The 23,296-nt window shown below is 46.2% G+C and overlaps 1 protein-coding gene across 10 annotated transcripts in view; it reads left to right on the plus strand.

The window, feature by feature from the left end:
* Positions 1 to 23,296, plus strand: part of COL26A1 (collagen type XXVI alpha 1 chain) — a 172,285-nt gene that overhangs the window by 3,179 nt on the left and 145,810 nt on the right. For 8 of the 10 annotated variants that reach the window (XM_015295986.4, XM_015295988.4, XM_015295989.4 and 5 more), the window contains exon 1: positions 10,207 to 10,504. The exons of 1 other annotated variant lie outside the window; for it this stretch is intronic. In XM_015295986.4, the coding sequence (XP_015151472.2) occupies positions 10,353 to 10,504 (152 nt within the window). In that variant the 5' untranslated portion in view covers positions 10,207 to 10,352. Of the gene's footprint in view, positions 1 to 8,433; positions 8,621 to 10,206; positions 10,505 to 23,296 lie in introns of those variants that run through there. One more of the 10 variants, XM_046902565.1, reaches the window with a different exon arrangement.

Consider the following 23,296-nt stretch of genomic DNA (forward strand, 5'->3'; position numbering starts at 1 on the left):
TGAGAGGAAAGAACCCACAGATGCTCACTGTTAGCAGGGGAGCCCTTCAGAGGGTCTTCTCTCCCATAGCAGAGGAAAGCTTCAGTTTTTCCTTGGGGAAAAAATAATTAAGCAAAAGTATTTGAGCTAAAGCATTCATAAAAAGAGCTTCAGTGGTGTGGGAATTACAGCACGAAGCCATCATGGTTTTGTCATGTTCATGCTGTCTAATCTTAGGCTTCTGGTTTAGGTATTCTGCATTACCCTATGGAAGAAGCATCTTTGTTGCCTGATGACAGTCTGGGCTCTTAATTTGTGCTGCGGATGCGTTCTTTTTCCCCTGGCACAAACTTGCATCACTGCCTGCTCACGGTAGCAGCACTGCCTCCATACCCATCCCCAGCTTTCAATTTAGTCCTGTCCCAATTACCAGGGGACCGTTTTCAGCTGAAAACTGGTATGACCCCTCTGAAGAGGAAAGAAGGAATAGTTTTCAGCTGGGCCATCCACCTCTTCCTGCTCACTGTGCTGCACAAAAACCTGTTGCTAACAGGGAGAAGGTAACAAGGACCTGTGGGGATGTGGCTGAGTGGGACTGATTCTTTCAGCTACTGTAGATGTTTGCTGCATTGAAGCAGGTATATAGTTACATCAGTAGTCAATCCTCTTAAATTTGGTATTCTTAATATCTGTTGGTGAAACATTGAAACATTGCCTGGTGGTGAGGAATGAGGAGTATTGTGTAGGGATCTGCTGGGTGCTCTTTGCTCATAGAAGAGAGCATAGCAGCTTTATTGAACTGAATAAGAAAACCTTGGCGCCCGGGTGGTAAAAATAACAGTTTCATAGGTGGTAAAGAGTACTGCATGACTAAAACAAGACAAACAAGGGATAACTGTGATTCAAAAGAGCTCATGCAACCTTTTCTATTAGACCTGTATGCTTTTTTTGTTGTTGTTTTGAATACAAAATTTTGAAAGCAAGTTTTGTTTCTCATTGACAGATGTGTCTGCCACCTCTGTTGGTCTGGAAAGAGCCTGCATTTATTAACAGCCTGATCTATTTATTCACCCAAAGTCAGATCCTTAATGCCTTCATAGAAAGCAAGCCAAAAAAGCACGTATTGCCTTGGAGGGACCGCCTTGTGGTCCTAAATGAGGGGACATCCTACAGACAGGAGGGTTTTGTTTTCTCTCTTTTTTTTTTTCTCTGTTTGACTTATGCGTTGCTTTGGAGATGATGGCCAAAGCCAGGAGTTTCTTAACCCCACGGTCCTTCCAGGCATTATATTTCTGCTAACATCCTGGGTCAAATCAGCTGTCTTTTCCAACCGCTCATGTTCGTTTTCATTGCAGACTCAATTAACCCTTGGCAGCTTGCCAGCAGGGACAACAAATTTATACCAGTAATTAGTCTGTTTTGAGGAGTCTGGAACGAGATCTCCAGTCCTTGCAGCTTCGCTTAGTGCAGTGATGAATGCTTAATCCTTAATCCTACACCTTCAGCGTAAAAAGTCTGTAGTCTTCATAATGAAGACTCAATTCCCTTTGAAACCTGGGAAAGATATTAAGTACATTAGTTTCCTATGCTTGGCTCACTTGCAAGCTCTTCATTTGAAGGGTCCTCCCTAATATCTTATGGTTATACTCATGTAAGATTGGCACTTTGATATGGTCATGGCCTGCCAGTGTGGTCTCGCTACAAATGAAGATCTCTGCATTCCTGCAAGTGGGAGTGGAGTCAGAAGCAGCATGTTGTGCTGTGTATTTTCAACACTGTGCAGAATGTTTTGGAAGTACAGACAGATAAATACTGAGTGCTATCAGTGTTCCTATTTACTAGAGATTATTGATCACGTAGCATTTAGTAGCTCATTACTTTATTGTTCTTCAATAATCTGAAAAGTTAAATATTCTTCTTTTGGCTTGGGTAGTGACGTTGTCTTGATCTGGGTTGCAAAAATACTGTGCTTCACCTAAGCACAGATTTTTATGGTTTTCATCTTAATTAGCAAGCTCCAGATTGAGATGGATTAATACAATCACTCTTTCTTTCTTTTGCTGTATAAGTTCAGAAGTATAATCTGTCACTTGTGAGAGTATAAAGAATTGGACTGGAAGCATTCCAGACACTTTACTGTAAGTGTTCAAAGATTTAATGGAGTACTCAGTCATAAAATCTTTAATTTGAACTAGACCTTTATATTCTCCATTCTTAAATTCACTCTTTTTACATCCAGGGGATTTCCTGTTATCCAAGTATATATGGAGGCCCTTTATTTCTCTGTGTGTGTGTTTTTTAATTCAAATCAAATGTAAATGTCACTGGTAGACTGCACTTAACCTCCTTAGGTTCATATTTCTCATTTAATTGCATTACATTTTAAGGCTTAACACTGTGTATTTACTGCTATTAATAGCGTGCCATATTTTAACGAAGCTGATATCTTCTGCAAATATATACAGAACAATGGAGATTGATTATACCGGATCTTCCAAAGAAACTGTATCTCAAAGCCATTTAAAATGAATAAACACAGTGGAGGGTTCCAGTTAATGTAGTTCTTTAAATAACACAGCTCCAATATTAAGGAAATGGATGGCTGGGTTATCAACACCGGTTGCTCTCTTCTTCCCCAGCCAGAGACTGCACCTCAGAGGATCACCGATGTCACAGCAGTGTGGCTAGGTATGTGTTGCAAGCTCTGGTTGTTGTCAGGGATGTTTCAGAACTACAGCACTGCCTTTTCCAAAGTCCACTCAACTCCCCTGTAAGCTGGCCAGGCTCCTTTCCACCCGACCTACAGCTCAGCTCTTCAAACATGCTGTCAGTCAGCTCAGGGAAGCCTCCGAACATGGAAAATAATTATCTAATTTTCTTGAAACTTCTAAAAAAGGGCAAGTATTACCTAGAGATCATGTATGGAAAATCTGGGACAAATCTACTGTGCTCTGCTCGAAAGCCAGCCAGCTGAACACCTGTTTTCAATGCAAAATAGTGCATCGCCCTACAGCTGGGGCACTGCGCTGGCTTTTTCACAACAATCTTAGAGTTAAACATTCAAGATGTGAATGGAGCCAAAAAATATTTGCTCTGAGTCACTTCTTTCCAGGCACACAGTGAGGCTGATAGTCTTGTCCTACCATTTCGTTGTGTACCAAAAATCTCCTTAGTCTGGTCAGAGGACTGTATTTCTTTTTTTGGGGGGACAACAGTCAGCTTAGACATCTTGTGCCATTTTACAGGCTTTATCATTTTCTTTCTGCCAAGAAAAGAACGGTTCACCACTTTAGATTACGTCTCACCTTCATTCTTCCTCTTCTCATTTCGTTATTTCTACTATTTATACTGTGCTATTTTTTAATTCATTTCTATCATCCTTACAATGCCCACAAAATGGAACAAAGCACCAAAATCTGTGTTGTAAAGGGTGTCACTGGGAGATTGCCCAATAGCTCTTGCACGTCAGGGATCTGAATCAAATCCCCTACAGCCCACGTATCCATCCTGCCTAGGACCTGCTGGCATGAGGGGTGATAGACCTGTGTAAACTCAGGGGATTAATTAGGGGCTGGTTTTGCATCTGTAGGAAGCTTGATCTCTCTTAGAAGACAAAGCAGGGAGATTAAGAGCTGTGGTGAAAAAGAGGTCTGTGAAAGCAGATGAATATTTGAGGAGTACAATTTAGAAGTTCCATTTTGGGTCGCCTAGAAATGGAAATGAATGAGGAAGGGAGGGAGATCTGCATGCAAGCTGCTCAATGAGGTGCTCAAACTAAAGCTTGTTTGACAAAACCACCCAGAGGCCCTGGAGGAGGGGTGGTTCCTGAGTAGCAAGTCAATGCCAAGATGTGGTATCCATTAGTGACAGCAGAGTCCAGTGTGAGCACCAAAACTAGCATTAGTGTGTATATGCATAGCCAAGCAATACCTGGATCCAGCTGCCTTGCAGTGGATTTAGCCTTTAATACCCACAGAGATTCTTCCACCTTTAGCACCTTTGTCGCCTTTTTATCACTTCCACAGAGGAATCTGTCAGATCCAAGAGAGATTTGGTAGAGAGCCGGCTGAGGAGCAAGGCGATGCCACTGAGCAGTGCTGAGGTTGACTCACCTCAGAATGAATGGAGCAAAAGGCTCATAATGCTAAGTGGATAAATCTGGAGAATATTCTCTTTAAGCAATCCCCAGAGCTCTCAGCCTAACACGCAGCTGTAGAAAAAAGACCCCCAGCACTGAACAGGATGTTGGGTTGCATTATGCTAAGAACAGGGTATATATATCAAAAGAGGTGTTACTGGTACTACATAAAACACTTGGTGAGTTCTGCTTCATAGTGCTCTTTTCAGTACTGCTGGCTCTACCTAGGAAAGATATGATTAAGGGGATAAGGCATGGAGAATGCTAATAATACTGTGCCTTTCAGGTCTGGGTTACAAAGCAAGAGTGAAGAGCTTTGGTATTATCTTGTTTAGAAAGTTCTGTGATTCAGTCAGAGCTTTTAAAATAATGAAGGGGATTAATCACATTGAAACGGACAAAGTCAATGAAAACAAGGGAACTTAAGTTGAAAAATAGGGTCTTGAGAAAAGAATGAGGAGGGAGAAGGGAGAGGCTCTCATGAATGCTTCAGGAAGTACGTCTCCATTGAAAACTGTTGAAAACGACTCCATTGAAAATTGCAGCCTGACATCTGATAGCTCCTTGCGCTGCGTATTATAGAGTACTTTGTGTTGCTGTGGAACTTCAAGATAGCCCATGGCTTAGAGAGTTTATAAGATCATTCTTTATGTCCTGTGCAGCATCAAGGAAGCAGGCAGCCCTCAGGGACTGAATAATGCTTAATGAACAGCTAATGTTCATAATTTGAGGATATAGACATGAAGACCAACCTTCCAGTGTTTTCTTTAGTGATCTCAGTGATGGCAGAGGGAAAAACGCTTACTAAATCTGCAGATGAGGCAAAGCTGGGACTGGATGCAAGAACACTGGAAGGCAGGATTAAAATGTCAAATGATCTTGACAAATTGGTGATACAATGTGATTAAAAAGAAGGTGAAATTAATTAAGGACAACTGCAGGGCACTACACTTTGGCAGGGATAATTTTAACGAGCAGATATAGGATGGGGAAAGGTCAGGTTAGCAGTTCTGCAGAAAAAGGTAGAGGATCCCAAGCTAAACGTGATGTATAAATATCAGAAAGTTAAATTCTCAGCAGGGCTATGCAGAAAATGCATCACACGGAGGTACGGGTTAGAGGAGCCATAATATGAGGTAGGTGTAGACCAGCTAAGAAGTTCAGAGGAGAATAACAAAAAGGATCAGAAATGTGTAATGTATGACCTACAGTCTTATGGAGTTTGGAGAGTTCTGCTTTCAGACAAATAGGAGAGGCGTTCAAACATTTTGAGAGGTACTCTGAGGAATCAAAAGTCAAAGAGAGATGGAACCATTTTCTATGTCCGTAATGGAAAAAGTAAGGCATTAAAAGCTTCAATTGCAATAAAGCAGACAGAGGTCGGATGTTAAGAAAAACCACCAGTACAAAGAGAGAAATGTTGGTATACACTGTCAGAAAACCATGGGAGGTTTCAGAACAGGGCAGACAAACTTGTGCCATGAGCCATCTATGTATAATAGATCCTGCATTCTAGCAGTTGAAAGGAGCAATTAGTTACCTTTTGCAGTCCCTCCTGCCTACTTTCATTTGTGTCTCCGCTGGCAGGTGTTAATGTAGTAGTGCTGATGTTCAGTATTGGCTTTATCACACCTGTTCACATCTCTGCTTCATTGCACTCTTGGTGAGACTGATACATCAAGGGTGTGCCAAACTCCCTGCACACCTGCAGGTCAGAGCTTCACTGCATGTCCAATTGGGAGAATTTTTGCCTAGCATCAAAAGTAGGATAAGTTTTTCTTCCCATGACACAGTGATGCTCAGAATAGGTGTACTTCACTGCATGCAGTCATTGTCTCACTGATCTTTTCAATCAGCATTTTCCATCTGCCGAATTATGTTTCAGTGTGAGTTATTTTATCCCATGTATTACTTTATGCTATTCACACAAGTGCCTCACTCAGGCAAAATTCTCCTCTAAGTTCAGTGAGTTTTGCCAAAGCCAGGACTTCTAGATCAATTCTTGTGCTGTGTACGATGCCACTGTGTGTTATGTTTACCCCTCCTATTGCAATTGGAATTCAGCTCTGATTGATTTATTCCAGGTCAAATTTAAGAAATCTTCAGAAAAAAACCCAACAAACCCACACTGGTTTCCTTCTGCCTTAGAAATAAACACAGTCCTCCCAGCTTTCATTTTGGTCCAGGTTTGGTTTGACCCCCCATAACAGCCGTCTTAAAATGAGCTTAGTAAAATTACTGCTTAAATTACAATGGAGATCTTTAACTCTTACTGTCACTACGCTCTTATCCATCTCTTCTGGTTCTTCCAAGGTTCCTTGACTACTCTGTTGGATCAGAATGAAACAATCTGTCTTCTTTAGGAAGCTGGGCGGGTTTTATCCAAATTATCCTGGGGTTTATATGGTCTTAATCACTGACTTCTTTCTAACTTCAAAAGAGCATTTCATAACTAAAGTTCCACAAGGTTTCATTACGTAGAACAAAGCTGCTTTTGCTTTGGTCTCATCTTGGTATCCACATGAGAAGTGCACTCACAAAATCCAAGGAATAGGGATTTCAAAATTTGCCGTGATTTTTATGCTCTCTAACAAAAATCTGACTTGTTTTCAGCTCAGTCCTGACTTCTGTACTACTGTGAGCGATGCTGAACAGTTGAGATGGCATTGCAGTCCTGGGTTGGACTTTATTCCTATAGATATGCCAATGAGTTTCTACCTTTCTAAGCCACCTTAACACCTTCCAGAAATCAAATCCCCCTTTTTCTCTATCACACCACTGCTTTTCCCTTCTCAGCTGAACAAAAATCACACCAAACGTTGAGTGCTCCTTTTATTGTCTCCACTTTGTTTGTTGGCTGCTTGCATGCAGTGGATGTTCAAAGAGATTACAGATATTTTTATCCATTTTTAATTTTTTTTTCAAGTTATTTTTAATGTTTGCCAAATGGACTCTAGAAAGCTGATAAATGCTCCAAACCATGCGAAACCTCATGTGCCCACACGTCCAATTTATTGGTCTGCTGACATAACAGCTCAAGACCATCACTTGCGTAGAAAGCAAGCAGTGTGCAGGAGGAAGGCCCTCTGGGACTGCTTTTTTATGATAGCAAAGCTAAGCCAATAGAGTTGGTAAACTGAAAACCTGACCTCTGTCTCTGCACTGTTTCCTCCCAGTTCTTGCATGCTTTGTGGCTTTCCAGTATGCGTCCCTGCCTCTTCTATCTTGAACCGAGTTGTGAAATACCTCTGGATAATTTATATAGCCTGATGGTCCAGGCAAGTCTTTAATTAAAATACTTATGCACAGGCATCAAATGTGGAGCTTTATCTTTTGAAATATAGCACGTCTGGTTTGTACGAATTGGGCTGTTCATATTTCAAGCGTTCCCTTCTCCAAACCAGTCCCCGTGATAAATTGAAGGGATTATGTTTTTGTTGGCTGTCTTTGTTACCTCCATCACTGCATTTCCAATTTATCAACATAGTTTTGAGAAATTGTTAGAGTACGTTGCACTCATAAGCACCACGGGGAGAAAAAATATCCATTTATTACCGCTATTGTGTTTGATTATATTACGCATATCCAAAGGACTAAAAATGAAATGCCATATTTAATTCTCCCCTTACAGTAGACAACATCACCCTTTCTTCTCTCCTTCCAAGAACAGCTTGGAAATTAATTCTTCATTTTCCTCTTAAGTCAGTCATACAGAATAGAAGCAAATACGCGTTAGGGACAGGGCAGGAGTAATGGAAGCCTGGAGATCTGAGCTCTATTTCTGGCTCTGCCTTTTGCTCTTTACCATCTTCAGCAAAGTCATTTGACCTCTGGTGTCCAGCCTCTCAGTTTGTGAAACAGGAACAGAATTAGCTTCCTACAGATGTCTCTAATGATTCGTTAAAATCATGTCTTATCTGATCACCTGCGTTTAATATCTCCTCTTTGGGTCTTGCAAAATTGGTGAAGGCTGAAGTGCTGAACTTTGCATGCAACCAAATATAAAACCTTCTTGGACGGTTAAGAATTAATGGTGGCTAACAGCTTTCAAAGGAGCTAACTCAAGCCAGGAGAACGGATCACAAAGACACTGCTGCTATTTAGTATAGTTAAATACTGAAAAATGATTGATCCCAGCCTGTCAGGACAGGGAACTACACGTGCCTTCAGCAAAAAGCCTGTGGCTGCAGAACCTGCTGGAGTGGGAGCTTGGCACAGCTGTGCCCAGGCTGGCCGTGTACATGCAGCTGAAAATGATCACTCACAGCTGAAGATGATCACCCTGATTAAAGTACAGTGGAGACTCTTAGTCTTGTGGAGTGTTCTGGAAGCAGAGCAGTTCCTGAGTGCGTTTGTAAGAGAAGCACACTCGGTGTAGTTTGTTGCCCAACTGAGAGGAGAGATGGAGAGTGAGGTTCCTTTTTAATTGCTCTGCCAGACTGAGCAGGGGATTCTTGAGAGCTTGTGCTGAGGAAATGGCTTGGAGTGGCTGAGCACCCTTGGGTGAGTTGTTGTGAGCTGGGGGGTTTGGTTTCTTTTTCTATGGAATGGAAGGGAGAAGTTTCCCTTGCTGAAGGGAACTGAAAGAGGGGGAGGTTCTGTGGCAGATGTGAGCCAGGACTGGAGTCAGAAGGCCCTCTTCCATCCCAGGCAGTGGGGGATATTTAGAAGCAAATAGTGGTTGCTTTTGAACAAGTCTGATAACTCAGCACTGCTGGATCAGACCCACTGAGCTCCCTCTGAGCCCAGAGGGTGCTGATCCATCACCTGTACCAGTCCATGCTCTGGGATGCTCTGAGGGCAGCCGTGGGGTAAGCCCAGGGAGGCTGTGCTGAGCTGCCCTGCAGACTTTGCCCTTTCCTTCTTGTGTGATTTGCTCCAGTGATTAATGAGAGCGGCTGTTTAAAAACCCGGTGCCTTATTTGCAGTCTAAACTTGTCTGGTTACAGGCTCCAGCCAGGAGCTGTTTATCTCTGTGCAGGCTGTGGAGGTGAGCACTGTGGGGAAAGGGCCAGGTGTTCACCCAGGGAGACAGACCCAGCTATTTTCTTTTATATCTTGCTGGGGCTGCTTTGCAGCTATGGCATCTTGCAGGGATTGTGCTTCCCCTTTGGTTGGAAAGAGGTCTCTGCCTTTACTGAGCCCCATAAGGATGCCCCAAAGACACCCAGCAAGACCTGCTTTCAGCAGTGAATCAAGACTGCCTATGGATGGCTGCACAGTCGAGGTGCAGGGCGGGTACTGTGAGCTTGCAGAATCTGAAGGGAAGAGCCTTAGAAACACAGCTGTGTGCTTTGGGAAATGAAATCCCTCCTTTTGGCATTGGGTGCAGATGAGCTGGCAGTGCAGTCAGTGGGGGCACAAAGAGCCTGGGTTCCTGCAGAGCTGCTTGCTGTGTGTGCTCTGAAGGGCCAGCTACTGTGATCTGCGGTGTCGTCATTGGACATGGGGGTGTTTGGGGGTACTGGACTAAAACTCAGCTGGTGCACAAAGAAGGGAGAGAGTTCCTGCTGGCTCCCACCTGGGGACGCTGCCTTTGTGAGGCACCCACATCCTTCCAGAGCATCAGAAGCGTGTTTGGAGTGAAACATGCCGCTTCCCAAGCTCTGTGCTGAGTGCTTGGCAATGTGGGGGTCTACCTGAGGTGCTGGCAAAGAGGGTGCTTATGTCTGATGCCAGAATGAGCAGGATGCCCGCACAGGAGCAGGGATTCGCTCTGCGCTTTGGCTGCCTTGTGAATGGGGCATCTCAGAATGTTTATCTCCTACTTTACCTGTGTAAATGTTATCACTCAAACACAGCAGCACCAGCTTGGCTGCTTTGGCGTGCAGTGGGATCTCCTAGAAGTGGCTCTCGGTAAACCAGGGAAGCACAGGGCGCCGCGATCTTCACTGGCAACGGTTTGGGTTTGGGACCGGGGCCGGTGTCGCCGGCTCGTGCTCGCGGCCGAGCCGGGACATCCCGTAGGGTCTGCGGCGGGGTCTACGGCGAGGCCTGGCAAGGGTTAACGCCGAAGCCCCACGCCCCCTTTGACGGAGTCGGGCCAACCTCGCCAAATTTGAAAAGGCATCCGGGGCTCCGAGTGCGCCCTGTGCGCCCCGAGCAGCCCCGGACCCGGCGCGGGCAGCAGCAGCCCCGGGGCTCTGCGCGCGGACGGAGCGGGGCGGCATCGGGGTCCCGCTGAGCGAGAGCAGAACGGGGGGCGGGGGGGGGGGGAACCCCTCGTGGTGCAAAAATGCGCTTCGCTCTTTTCTTGTCCTGGTGCTGCTGCCTGCACGGATGCGCGCTGGGAACCGGCTTCCTCTATCAGTTCCCGGCATCGACCCTGCAGCACAACTACCCCGAGCAGAGCTCGGGCTCGCCGGGCAGCGGCTTCGCCAGTCGCCGGTGAGTAAGAGCGGGTCCGCCTGCGCCGGTGGCCCGGGAGCCGCGAGGGCTGCCCGCATCCCGACCTGGGCTGGGCTGCCCCGTCGCAACGCGTGCGGGAGGCCGCCTACCTGCGGGAACGGGGCACGGAGCGACCGCGGCGCGGGGCAGCCGAGCCTCGGCGGAAACCTGCAGCCCCTCCCCGAGTGCCGGGTCCGTGCCGCGGGGAGGGGACGGCGCTCCGCGGCCGTGAAACCTCCTGACCCGGGGGATGCCGGCAGAGGGAACTGTTAGAGCCCTCGGCTGCGGGGAAGTCGCGTTCAGCTCAACAAAGGAAAAACCTTAATTGCGGATCTCCCCTCGAGAGCTGCAGCTTTCGGATAGCCGTTTAAAAGCCAAGCTCGTGCTCCTCTCCCCTCCCTCCCCAACCAGCTTCTTATAAACTCGATATAAATCAGTTTTGATTTACTGAACCGCGCTGCTTCAATAGAGCAAACAATTTAGGCTTCCCCCCCCCCCCTCCCCTGTGTTTTCTCTGGGTATTTCTCTAGAGGTGAAACAGCTGTTCAGATGAATGAGCCGCACTGTATAAAGCAGGAGAGTGGCTTAACCTGATTCCAGTTGTTCTTAAATTTCACTATATATATATTTTTTTTCTTCTGCGATTCCCTTAAATGGGAAATCGGGGATTTAACATTCAGCGCTCGTCCGTCCTGTCTCTACCCCTTCCTCCTCCCCTCGCTAATAGCTGGCGTGCATGAGCTGTGCTGCTGTGCGGGGGGGGGGGGCTGAGCTTAGCGCTGCCCGTTTGGGCTCAGCGCTGCGATTCGCATCGGTGTGTCACGAGTGCAGGAACGGGCACTGGCCTCGCGCCTCGCATGGCCCTCACATATGGTGCACATTTCTTCTCCGAGTGGGGGTGGTTTTGTTTGCTGGCCTGTCAAACGGGCCTCAGTCTGTAGGGGGTGTGATGTTAAAACTACAGTAACTGTCAGAGGGTTCGAAACGGCAGAAAATTATAGGAGAGTAATGGGATAAACCTATCCCAGCTGGATGTGTTCCAAGGTACCCCCTTCCCCGAGCGTGAGCTGCAATGAGAACCACATGTCATTTGTCTTACATATCTATTAGCCTGCAGATCTTTGTTCGGAGCTACCACGCTTACATGGGCGAGGGCTGTGTCGCTGCTCACCAGGGACCTTGCCCAGCTCACACCCTCGCACGCCTTTCCCATGCCTCGGTTGTTTGGATAGCTGACACGCTGTCGGGAGAACGCATCCCTCTCCAAGGCTGTAAAGTGTTGTATAAAACCGTCTGAAGCTGATTTAAACAATGATGTTGGGAAAGCTTTGAGAGTCCGGTGGAACTTTGCCTTGTGAGAATCTGCCGTTCTAGTTTAAAGTGGGGGGCGGGGGGGAATAACAAGTCAGAAGGAGGGAAAAATCACTGCTGGGGTATCCTGAAACAAAAACTGAGTGCTCAGTCAAATGCTGTACGTCGAAGCCATTTTTTTGTTTGTTTGAATTTGAGTGGTGGAGTTCTGTTGTTGGCAAATGTCAAACAGCTTCCTTTGGTGCTGGGAAAGTCTGGGTGGGAAACGTTGTCCTCAGCAGACAGCTGGACCTGTGGGGACAGCCTCCTGTGGGGTGCAGCTTTGCCTTGGGGCAGCTGAGCGTTTCTGGGTTTGGTGTGATGCTGGATGAAGGACGAGGCTTTCTGCTCTGAGATCTCACATTGACCATCGACCCATTGCTGGGTGACCGCCAGCAACGGCACCGCGGCCACTTTTGCTTCCTTCCACAAACTTCCCACTGAATGCTTTGTCCGGTGGCTTCTGGTATTTCTCCTGGATGCCATCAGCCAAGGATAAACAGACCGGAGCCTTGAAAGTGACTGCTGCAGCTCTGAGTTGCTCTGTTGCAGCACACACTGATGTGATGCTCCGCAGCTGACATCTCTTGATACGAGACATCCTGTTCCTGCAGTTGTCTTTTTCAGCCCTTGATCAGTAAGGGGAGACATGGCTGAGCTGTCTGGGTATCTGTTATATATACATATTTCAATTGTCAAAAAGCTGTATTTCTCCAAGTAGGAAAAAAAAACCACCCAAATGGTGCTGGAATCATCCCTCATTGGTGAGGAAAACCATTCCAAGCTCAATAGCTGCCTTCATCCCTATTAGCCAGGTTGCAGGCTGTCTCGGAGATGGGCTCCCAAAGGGTGGTGGTGGTTTGTTGTTTGTTTTTGCTGGGTAAATGAGGCCCTGGGCAGCGTGAAAAGCATTTGGGGCACGTGTGTGAAATCTGGAGGAGGAAACAGAAACCATCATTCACATCCCTCAAAGTGAAATGGGGGAAACGGTTCTTGTTTGCTTCCTTTCTAAAAATGAACATTCTGGGTTCTGGTTGGCTTAGTGGCACATCTTGGTTATTAGTTAAGACGTTTGCAGTCTGTCTTTGCATACGCTTGAATTGCTGTGTATTTCCGTAGGGGCTGCATGACTAATAATGTCTGAAAGCCATGCAGTGGTGCTTCTTGGCCTTATGTATTGTAGAAGCCTCGATATCGTGTTTGAAATGCACATTAAACTAGGTGGTCTCCTAGTAGGACACTTGTGTGGCTGGCTTTCAGGACTGGTTTTTAGGTGAACTTAGAAGTCTAAGCAACTGCCTACGTTATGCGTAGTCCTACAACTACATGTTTGCTAGGAATGCATCTGACCCTCCTCAGCCCTGTTGGAAGGGCTGTGCTCAGCTATGCTGCAGTGTAACAAGCTGCAGCCTTGTGGGTGAGGCTTTAGTGCTCACAATTAATTGTGGGTCTCCTGACTTAACCAAGAATGAAGAGCTCCAGGAGGTCAAAAGGTCTCGAGCTCATCACCAAACCATGTCTATCCCATATCTATCCAGTGTTTGTCTGCTGGGACTCTGCAGCCATCTGATCCTCATCTGACTTGTGGGGTTCAGCGCTGTAGCTCTGCAGTGCAATTAAAGCAGTGATGCTGATGGAAGTTTAAGGACCTAGAAACACTGGAATAGCTTTGAAATAGCAAACGTGACTGTAGTTACTGTAGTAGTAGTAAATTGTATTCATTTAGGAAATCTCCGACTGTCTTGCCTTTCCAGCTGCTCGTGTGAATCATTTCCTCTCATCTGTGCTGCTTTTTCCAGTTCTAGGAAGGAAAAGGCAGCAGAGAGGCAAAGCAATGGGTGGCAGTGAACTTGTGCTCCCCTTGGATAAATTAACAAATGTGTCTCTTTCAATAACCCTTATTTGTTCATTTTCTCAAAGCTGAGCTTGTTAGTGCACTGAAATCCTAGCTGAAACACGTCAGGTTAGAAACTTAACAGCTTTGCTTAGGGGGAGGTGTTTTTGACACTTGGATCATAGCTCGTATCTTTGTTTTATCTCATTGGGCCATGCCTTGATAAAGGGAGAATGGAGAGAGGCATCCACAACCTCTCTGGGCAGCCCCATCCCTGGGGGTGTTCAAGGCCAGGTTGGATGGGGGGCTGGGCAGCCTGGTCTGGTATTAAATGGGGAGGTTGGTGGCCCTGCCTGTGGTGGGGGGATTGGAGATCCACGATCCTTGAGGTCCCTTCCAACCCAAGCCATTCTGTGAAGAATGCATCAAGTCCTTCAGGTCTGAGTTGGGTGATGGGTCAGCTACTCAAGCTCTTCCTTGCTTCATACCTTGCATGTCTGGAAACAGTGCTTTGTCAAGTGAAGGCTACCTCTCCTGTATTGTACTGCTGAAATTCACTGGGCCTTGCTCCTGCAATCTGCTCAAAGCTCTGAACTTGCTTCTAATTAGGTGTAGGCAGTGCTTAGATTTACTTCCACTGAAGCGTAATGTTTATTTTGAGGCTTTCAGCTTAAAGCTAGCTTGTGCCAATTTAGATGTCTCAAAGACTCTGCAAAGGGTCATAGCTGCAAAGAGTGTGAAAAATAAAACTACTAAGCAGGTTATTGTCTTAGAAATGCTCAGCTTCTCATAGAGCTGACCAGTAAAGCTTCTGCTTAGTGTATTTGTGCATCCTATGGCACTGATCTGAATTCAAGTAGTAATATGGAAAGGAACGAGGGTGGGAGATGCGGTGGTCCCCTGTTGGTTTTGCTCCTCATTTCCTTTTTAGGAAGAAACAATTATTTGTTGACTTGCAGTTCACTTCATGGTTGAGGTGTGTTGGCTTTTCTTGATGTCTTTGGCTTTTTCTCATCTTGGAAATGAAGAGATAAGCAAGTAAAGCATGTGCATGGATGAAAGTGTTTTTTTTAGGCCTGGCTATTTGAAAAGAACTGTGTCTTGAAGAATAAGGGGAAGCTGTTTCAGGTTTCAGACTCAGTCTTCCAGAGCAGAGCCAACTATAGCTCTGGCTAAGGTGAAACCTCTCCTATCTGTTTAGAAGTGGCTTTCTCCCCATGGACCGCAGTGTGGGGGCTATTGAGATGAAAACTGAAGGCAACTTCCAAATATTTAATGTCTGGGACAGGTCAGCTTCCTCCTTCATATGTGTGGCTTATCTGGAAAAAAGAATGTGTTGAAAATTAGAACAGTTGACTTTTGAAACCTCTTTGGAGCTGAGAAGGTATCTGTGAGCTGCTTTGATTAGGCCTCTTTTCTTGCCTATGGTCTCCTGCATGTCTGCTGTCTGTCCTATGAGAGCTGATTGAGGCTGTTATTCAGCTGCATCCCGTTGGGCCGAGCAAATAAACCATCTGTCAAAGCTTTAATGTAAGGTGCTGCTGCATAGGAGTGCATCTATTCACGTCCAATATTGACATCAGGTTATGCAGCCAGGTATCTTTTTAATTGGGTCCAAATTTTGCTGCCCTTAGGAACTGAGTGGAAGTGATGCTCCTTGCTACGTTTTCAGTAGGCATAGGCATGTCTTTATGCACAGTGTGTCAGAAATACCTCTGCAGGGAAGTATCCCCCTGGACCACCTCTGCTGGGCATGCAGTTAGGAATGGGCCTGGTTTCTTCTGGCTCTGTTTTCTCATGTATGTGTGTGTGCTTTTGTGGGGAGTTGTTCTTGATCTGCAGCTGGGCAAGACTCTTGCTTCTTAATGGAATACCTCATAAAGAAAAGAGGTTAAAAAGAACAAGCTGACAGAGTACCACGTGAAGGCACTGCAGAGTGTAGACTAAAGGTTTTTATTCTTTAATGAAAGATAATTTCATAAGAGGACAGTCCTGGAGGCAAACCTTGCAGAAGTGAGAAGGGGAGCACAGCACGTATGACTGCAAAGTGACTGGTGGTCTGCTCTGGGTGGGAAACAGCAGTAGGATGCTCCTGACCTTCTGTGCGTTGGATGTGAGGGCACTTTAACACTAAGAAAAGGAAGCAGTGTAGGTGCTAAATGAGCTACATCTCCCTCTTGCCCTGGTGTGAAGATCTTGTGAGATGGAGCTGTTTAGTTATGGCATCACGCGAAAGCTTCCCTTTTGTTCTTGGCTCGTCTTTGCCTGGGGTCAGCCTCCATCTGCTCTTCCCCCACAGGACTGTGCTTATTTAGCCCTTCAAAAGAGTGGTGCTGGGAGCTCTCAGCTTGGTTCAAAACGCTTCTTCTCATCACAAAAAGGCTTGGGGCAGATGGGCTGCTGAGGCCATTGGGATGACATAACGTCTCTGTGTTGAGCCTCCCATTGGCCTGGTGCTGCGGTTCTTGGTGGGGTGTGGTAGCCCTGAACGGAAGGGCAGACATTTCTCTTTGCTGTGTGCTGCTCGGCCCTTATTAAACTCAGATGTTCCCAACCCCTTCCTCCGGGCTCTCATTATTGCTGTAAACACAGTAGAGCACAGGGAGCTTTTTCAAATCCTCATTCAAGGCAGCAATGGGTGACAGCTCTACCAGCAGCTCTTCAGTGCGTGTCTGTGTGTAAAGGGGTTTGGCATAAACCAAACCTTCCAACCAAGGGGAATGCTGCTCATTTTCTCTATAGAAAAAGGCTTTTTATCTGATGCCACTTTTCTTCCTCTTGCCTCAGGTTGCTCCGCTCCCCGGCTCTCTTCTTGCTTGGTTCTCTCTTACTTCTTCAGTACTGGTCTGTTTTTTGCCACCCTGCTCAGTGTGGGCTCTCTGGCTGCTCATCTCGTGCTGTTATCCTGCACCAACTTTGAGTTGCTTACATCTTCAAGTGGCAGCAGAATGGATACCATCTACCATACAATTTCAGTCGCTGTGCTAAGGTGACCAAAAGGGCTCTTGTAGAAGAAAATGCCTGAATCTGATGCTGGCAGCTCTGTATCTCAGCAAGATCCATTCCAGATTTACCACGTGGCTCTCTATGAGTTGCAATTCATGCAGTGCAAGATGTCATTTGCTCCTTGTGTGGGAACTTTGTCGCTCCTTGGTATCTCTAGATATAAGCCATTAATTCAGAAGTGTAACCAGGCTGTTTCTAGCCTTCTTCATGCACTTCTCCAAGGACCCCTGAGAATCTCCCTTTGTCCATGTGCTGTTGTTTTGCTTTGAGCTGAGAAGTTGCTCAGCCTGTGCTGTGCCAGAGCTGCTTTGTGCTCACTGTCCAACTTGGTGAAAGCTGCACTCCTAGGAGTATTGCTAGAGATCTCAGGATTACCTGTATGGCTTGTTCTTGTGACGCTTCCGATAGATGCTGGGTTGTAGATGGAACTGAAGATGCTGGTTCTGAGCTGTCAGGAGCAATGCCAGGCAAGGAAGATGAGTAGCTTTCTGGTGCTGTATTTGGTAGCTGCTGTTAAAGAAATCTGGGCCATCTGAAGGCAGCTGAAGATGAGCTGCTCTGCTGTGAAGTGCTACAAATCTGTCCTGTTTGAGTCTCTGGCATGGTCTAAATTGATGTTTCTGGGAGTTACCAAATGAGAAGAGCTCTCAGTACTCTACATCCCTGAGAAAGCACTGATTGATATAATTAATGGTCACTGCAGCTTTGAGGCAAACTTATGCTGCTTTTAATGAACTTAAAGCTAAAACAGCAGCAGTCCTGAGAACTGAGCTGTCAGCTCGTGTCTGTCATTGGCACTAGCAGCACAGGACAGGGAAAATCTGATACGCATAAGCTTCCATGTTTCAACAGGGCAAACCTCACTAACCTAAACAGTGAAGGGGGGGCTGCATTCCTTGCTATGCCTAATCTCTGTATTTTGTTAAACATGCATTCCTGCCAGAACATTGCTGGGCAGAACAATAGTGACCAGCTGGGCAAGTGACCCTGGCTTTTCTGGTCGGCAGAGGAATTCAGCATCTGAGGAGCCCAGATTCTCATGTGCAGCTTAAAATGATCTGGATTTAGTTGCTTTTAATTATCAGCTGGCTGATTCATAAGGCTTTGTTTTCAATCCTGTTTCCCAAGACAAGAAGCATTGCCTTAAATGCTCAGTGTATTCTATAGCAGAGCAAAGTCTGGGAACTGAGGCTTGTGCATTTTTTCTTTCTGACTTTTTTTTTTCTTTCCCCCAAATAAAGTGGAAATAGTAATATTTCCCTTCATGTAAGGGAAGGCTCTGGGGAGTGCTTGGTGAGGGTGTGGTTAGATCTGAGATGGAAAGCTGCAAAGCCCAATGTATTGCATATGAATACACGCAGGAGTTTATAATAAAACCTATAAATGATAATGCTTGGCACTTCTGTGTGCTTCCACTCTTGCAGAAAGGAGGTCATCGTGCTCCTTGTTGAATGCACCTCGCTGAGCCCACATGACTGAAATTAGTCTTTGGGAGTTGGTCTTTGAGTCCTACAGAGAAGGTTTGGTTCAGTGGGCAGGCTGGGAGGAGAAGGCAGGAGCAGGGCTGGTGGCACAGGATGTGCTGCTTCCTTACCCTTTCTGTTGCAAGAGGCTTGCTGCTGCTACCCAGCAGGACCCAGCCTTCCAGCAGCTGAGCTGTGATGCTGCAAGCTTTCTGTTCCTGTGCAGCATCTTAGATGCAAGAGCAAAAGAGGCAGATTGGGTCTACAGGATATTACAGCACTTGGCTTAACGCTGCCGAAAATCAGCATAACCTGCAGCAAAATATATAGTCTCCCTGCAGTGTATTTCAGGGTACGGTGCTGAGCCAAATGGTTTGAGCTATCGTACAGTAAAATGCTGTCTCTTGGGTTGCTGTTACTGGAAGTCACTAATGTATATCACAAATGATAGAAAAATTTTGGACTGCAAAGCTGTAGGAATTAGGCTGTAGGGCTATGGATCAGCTTTGAGTGCATGTTGCAAGCAGAAATAGTAAGGCTCTATTTTGCCAAGCACCAGAAAAATACTGGAGTCCTGATAGTGTAGTTAAAAGTCTGCTAGAACTCTTCTGAGACCTCTGCAATGAAAGCCATTGGAATTTTGTTGCGAGGACTACAGCAACATGTTCATTTTCTTGGGTAATGTCCTTGGAAACAATCGAGTTCTCTAACTATGCCTGTCAGACCCCGCCAAGTGGTTCATGGCATCTGAACTAGAAGATTTCCAAAGCAGCTTCTAGAATTCTGCTGAAATTAAACTTTCGGCTCCCAGGTACCCTTTGGAGGAGTTGCTCCCTGACTTTTGGGAAGGTAAGGATGAAACCGTATCTGTCTTCACTGAGTGGGAAGAGGGCTGCTGAAGTGATGGGAGTTATTGCAACTTGGCTGAACGCAGCTACAAACTGGAGGGGGTTGTATAAAACATTCCATTTTGTGTCTCAGTTGGCTCTTGGAGTCACTTTGTACTACATATGTGTGGGTTATGGACTTGTATTTCATGTATCCCTATGGCCTAAGAAGGCAAGACTTGCTTTGCAGGGCACTGCCGTGAGCTCTGATGTGTTTTTGTGTGTGTTGCCTTTTTCTTCCCCAAAACAAAGGCATTTGACCAGAATTGCACAGAACTGATAGGATCTGAGGCTTGGGTTGAAAAATTGAAGAGGCTTCTTCCATAAACGTGTTGACTGCCATAGGAGGTGGCTCAGTAGCTGTTGTACTTTGTCTCCCTGTTCCGTGCTTTCTGATTGCATGTGTTGGGATCATCTCAGTCCAAATCCATCTTCCTGCTACAAGAAGTGTGTGACACAAATGTGTCATCCTCTGCTGAAATGCCATGTGTATACATTCCCCCAGGCTTCATTGGAAGATGTAAAGGAAAACCATCATGTATGTGTAGGAGGGAGAAAAAGCACAAGCAAACTTTAGTTGTGATATGCAAGAGCTGCTTGCATGCAAGCTCTAGTATAGTAACAGACTGTTGGCTGTGCAGTTACTGGTCGGCTTTGTGTCCTTCAGGGTTTTTCTGCTCTGCCTACAATAAGTAAAGCAACAGAGCCTTCTTCCTAAGCAATGAACAAAAAGGCAGCAACACAGAAATAACTCTCACACATCAATGAAATTCAGGTTGCAGCTTTTGTTTCAGTAGAAAGAGCTTCCATGCTCTTCTTTGTGTTGCTCTGTCTGTCTACCTCTGGAGAAGTCTGTGTGAATAGGAAGGGATGGGAGGGAAAAGGTCAGCAATCTTCAATGCCATTGTCTGGAGTCTGCCCCAAGCTTTGGCAAGTAGTGTAGAATGGGATGGGTGTATCCAGTGTCAGTCGCTGCCTCTCAGCACGCATACAGCAACACTCTTCCCCCCTTATAGCTCTGAGCACATCCAATCCCAATGCAGTGAGTGCTGGTGAAGCCTTTGTTTCAGGAGCATTGGTTGGTTGTGTGTCTTGGTTCACACCTTGCCAAAGTTGTGCCTGAAAGCACACCAGGGGCTTTTACTGCCTTAGAGAAGACAGCTCGGTTGCCATGCACTTTTGCATTGCCAGGTAGCTTTAAACTTCAACAGCAGGAAACCCTACAATCCCCCATCGAACAGAACTTGCCATCCTTGCAGTTCTCCCCAGAACAGGGCAGGAATTTTTTCTGGACAGCATTCTGTACCTCTCCTTCAGACCCCCTGCTGTCACCTCTCCCTGGCTCCGTGCTCCTTCTCCCCGTCCCATTTCCCACGTGTGCACTTGGGAACGTTTAAGGCACTGTTATCATTCCTAAGGAATCTACTGTGCGTGCACAGGCAATGGGATGTTTTTTTTCGCCTGTTATTACTTGGCCAAATCAAGCCCATTTTCCACCTGGATACCGAAATGTAGATCTCCTCCCTTGAGACCATCTCCCTTCCAAAAAGAGGCTTCCAAAGTGCTGAGGCACTGAAGTGATTTCTTCGATTGCTCAAGAATTTTTTAATAATAAGGAAAGGTGTCAGCGTTTCTGTTCACAAGAAGGGGAATTTTTTGCTTAAAGATTTATTTCTAATGAGCAAACTGTATTGCAAGAAACAATATAGCTGGAGACGAGATGTGGAGACTTCAAAAAACCTGAAAACTTAGGATCTTCTACCTTTGACATACCTTTTTAAATTGAAGTTTATGTTATTAGAGCCCTTTAGCTATCTGCATGCAGTCTATAGACACTTAAGTGCAGTGGGCTGCCTTGTAATTTAAACACACGCCATCTGGCTAAGAGTGAGTTTAAACACTGCTGAGGCAATGCTGAGTGCCTGCTAGTGGGGGTTTGGGACTACTGTGTGCAGAAGAGCTGACCTACAGCAAATGCAATGCAGTTACGTTTTATGGCATTGGATCAGTGTGGTTGGCCAAGTGGAAGAGTGGGAGTTGGAGAAAGGTGACCAGCAGTCTGCTGCTGTGGCACAGCAGTGCCATATACCTGCAGCTACCACCTCTGCACTGCGGTACTTCTGTACACAGCATGGAGTGAGGCTTCCAGTTTGCACAGAGGAGGTGTTTGTGGCCGGGAGGTGTTCTAGGGCGACCTGTTGCTGAGTTTAGATGGGCCCAAGGAAGGGAAAGATGGGATCGCTGACCCCCTGTGGGTGTGGATGTGTGCTTGTGAAGAGTATTGCCAGTCTGCTATGTCAAAGATGACTCTTGAAAACTCTGGGCTCTGCAAGTGGGAACTCATTGAGGCATCCCCCAGCTTTGCTCGCTGCCTCTCCCAGCATACACTGGAATGAAAATGAGCTCTTGTAAAGGGCAAACTCAGCTCTGATCGCACAGCAGATCTCAGTTTTGATGTTCCTACTTCCCTACACATGAAACTCCCATGGGTGTGACTGGAACAATAGGATGATTTTCCAAATTATTTTTTATTGTAGTAACGCCCAGGACTGCCTTGTGCCAGACGGGGAAGAAAAAGTTTTTTTCAGTTTAAATAGCAAATTAATACGCAGGCTTTGGGTTTTGTTTTTCAGGATGATTAACGCTTTGAATGCTCAACCAAAGAGGCTTTGCAAGGCTTTGCAATGCAGCTGTGGCCTCAGGTGGCTCAGCCTTGGGGGTCTCTGAGCTGGGCAAGTGGAAGGCAGCTTGCTCCATTACCCCACCACTGCAACTGGCCGTTCAGAATGACCTGGTGTATCAATAGAGCAGCTACTGGAGAAACGTGTTCTGTTCTTGGAGTGCAGGTGTGTTTGTAGGGTTTAGGGTACAGCTGCCCCCCAAAATCTTTCCTGAAGCATCAGAAGTAGGCCTGTCTTGGGCCTAAGGCAAATGCTGGCTGATGGGCATGCATGCTTCAGTTGCCTTGCAGCAGTGACTGAGCCGGCAAATCAGAAAGGGAAGAAGGGCTGGAGATCTTGAAGCAGTATAAATAAGATGTATTTTTTTTTAGACTAGTTTATTTCTAACACCTTTTTCCAGCACAAGGATCATTAGAAAGTTTTAGGGTTTTTGTGTAGCTTGCATTTGAGGAAAGACTATGGCTGGTGTTGTTTCTTTAGCTATTCCGGTGAGGATGCAATGGCTCTTTATATGGCATCACTCAAAACAGAATTGATGGGAAATAAAGCTGAGCCTGCACACTTACTGTGACCTAATGCTGAACTGAAAGAGGTCCCCTTGGTTCATTAAATCTAGCTCCCCACAGTGATGGGCAATCACGCAATAGGCAGCTAGTCTAGGGAGGTCAGCTGCATAGTCCCTCTATGTTCACAAAGTGCTCTGCGAGCTGCTGAACAAATGCAAGGCTTGGATTGAATGAAAGGATTGCACTGCAGAGCAGGAAAGGGGAAGGAGGGAGAGCAGGTGGAGGAGGTGCTGCTGGAAGGGCTTGGGGATCTGTTCACCTGGCACAGTTGTCTCCTTCCATGTGTGTATTATTTTTAGCACTCAGAAGGGTGTACCTGCAAAACAGTCATATCTCCACTGTTCAGAGTAGGGAAAATCCTGGAACGTGTACATTAGATGGACAGATTAACGTCATGCGATGAATGCAAAGCCAAGATTTGTTCTGACCACCCGAATGTTTTCCCCTTTGATACACTCAGTGCTCTCCTTTTGACACTGCCTTTTGTTCGGGTTGTAATTTGCGGGTTCTGGTGCCAGTGTGATGTTAATGAAAAACACTGCCTCATCTGGGCAGAGCCCTGGTGTTCCTGTCATGCATGTGGCTTTCATTGCTGCTGGTAAGTGCTATGAGTTTGGCAACAGGAGGCTGAATTGGAGGGACAAAGATGTGCTGCTGCCTGCATAGAGCTACATAAGTGGGGGAAAAATAAATCTGGGAGCACATCCTTTTCAATCCACGTGGACTGGCCTCCTGCAGCAGGATACGGGCTCTGCATAGCTGTTTCCAATGTGAAGGAGATGCTGAAAACCACCTCCTGCATGCTATAAATGCAAGAGGCTGATTTGGCTGTTTTGGTGGATGTAAATTGAACAAGGTATTCCTTTGTTATTATCTAATAGAGCAAGGGGACTTCGGCAGCTCTGAGCAGTGGCTTTATGGATGGTGAAGGAGACTGTGGTCACATCAGGAGCATTCCTGGAGTATCAAACACAGTTGCAGGGTTGCTGATTCCCTGTGCTAGTT

This window comes from Gallus gallus, chromosome 19, assembly GCF_016699485.2.
Source record: "Gallus gallus isolate bGalGal1 chromosome 19, bGalGal1.mat.broiler.GRCg7b, whole genome shotgun sequence".
Taxonomy (NCBI): Eukaryota; Metazoa; Chordata; class Aves; order Galliformes; family Phasianidae; genus Gallus; species Gallus gallus.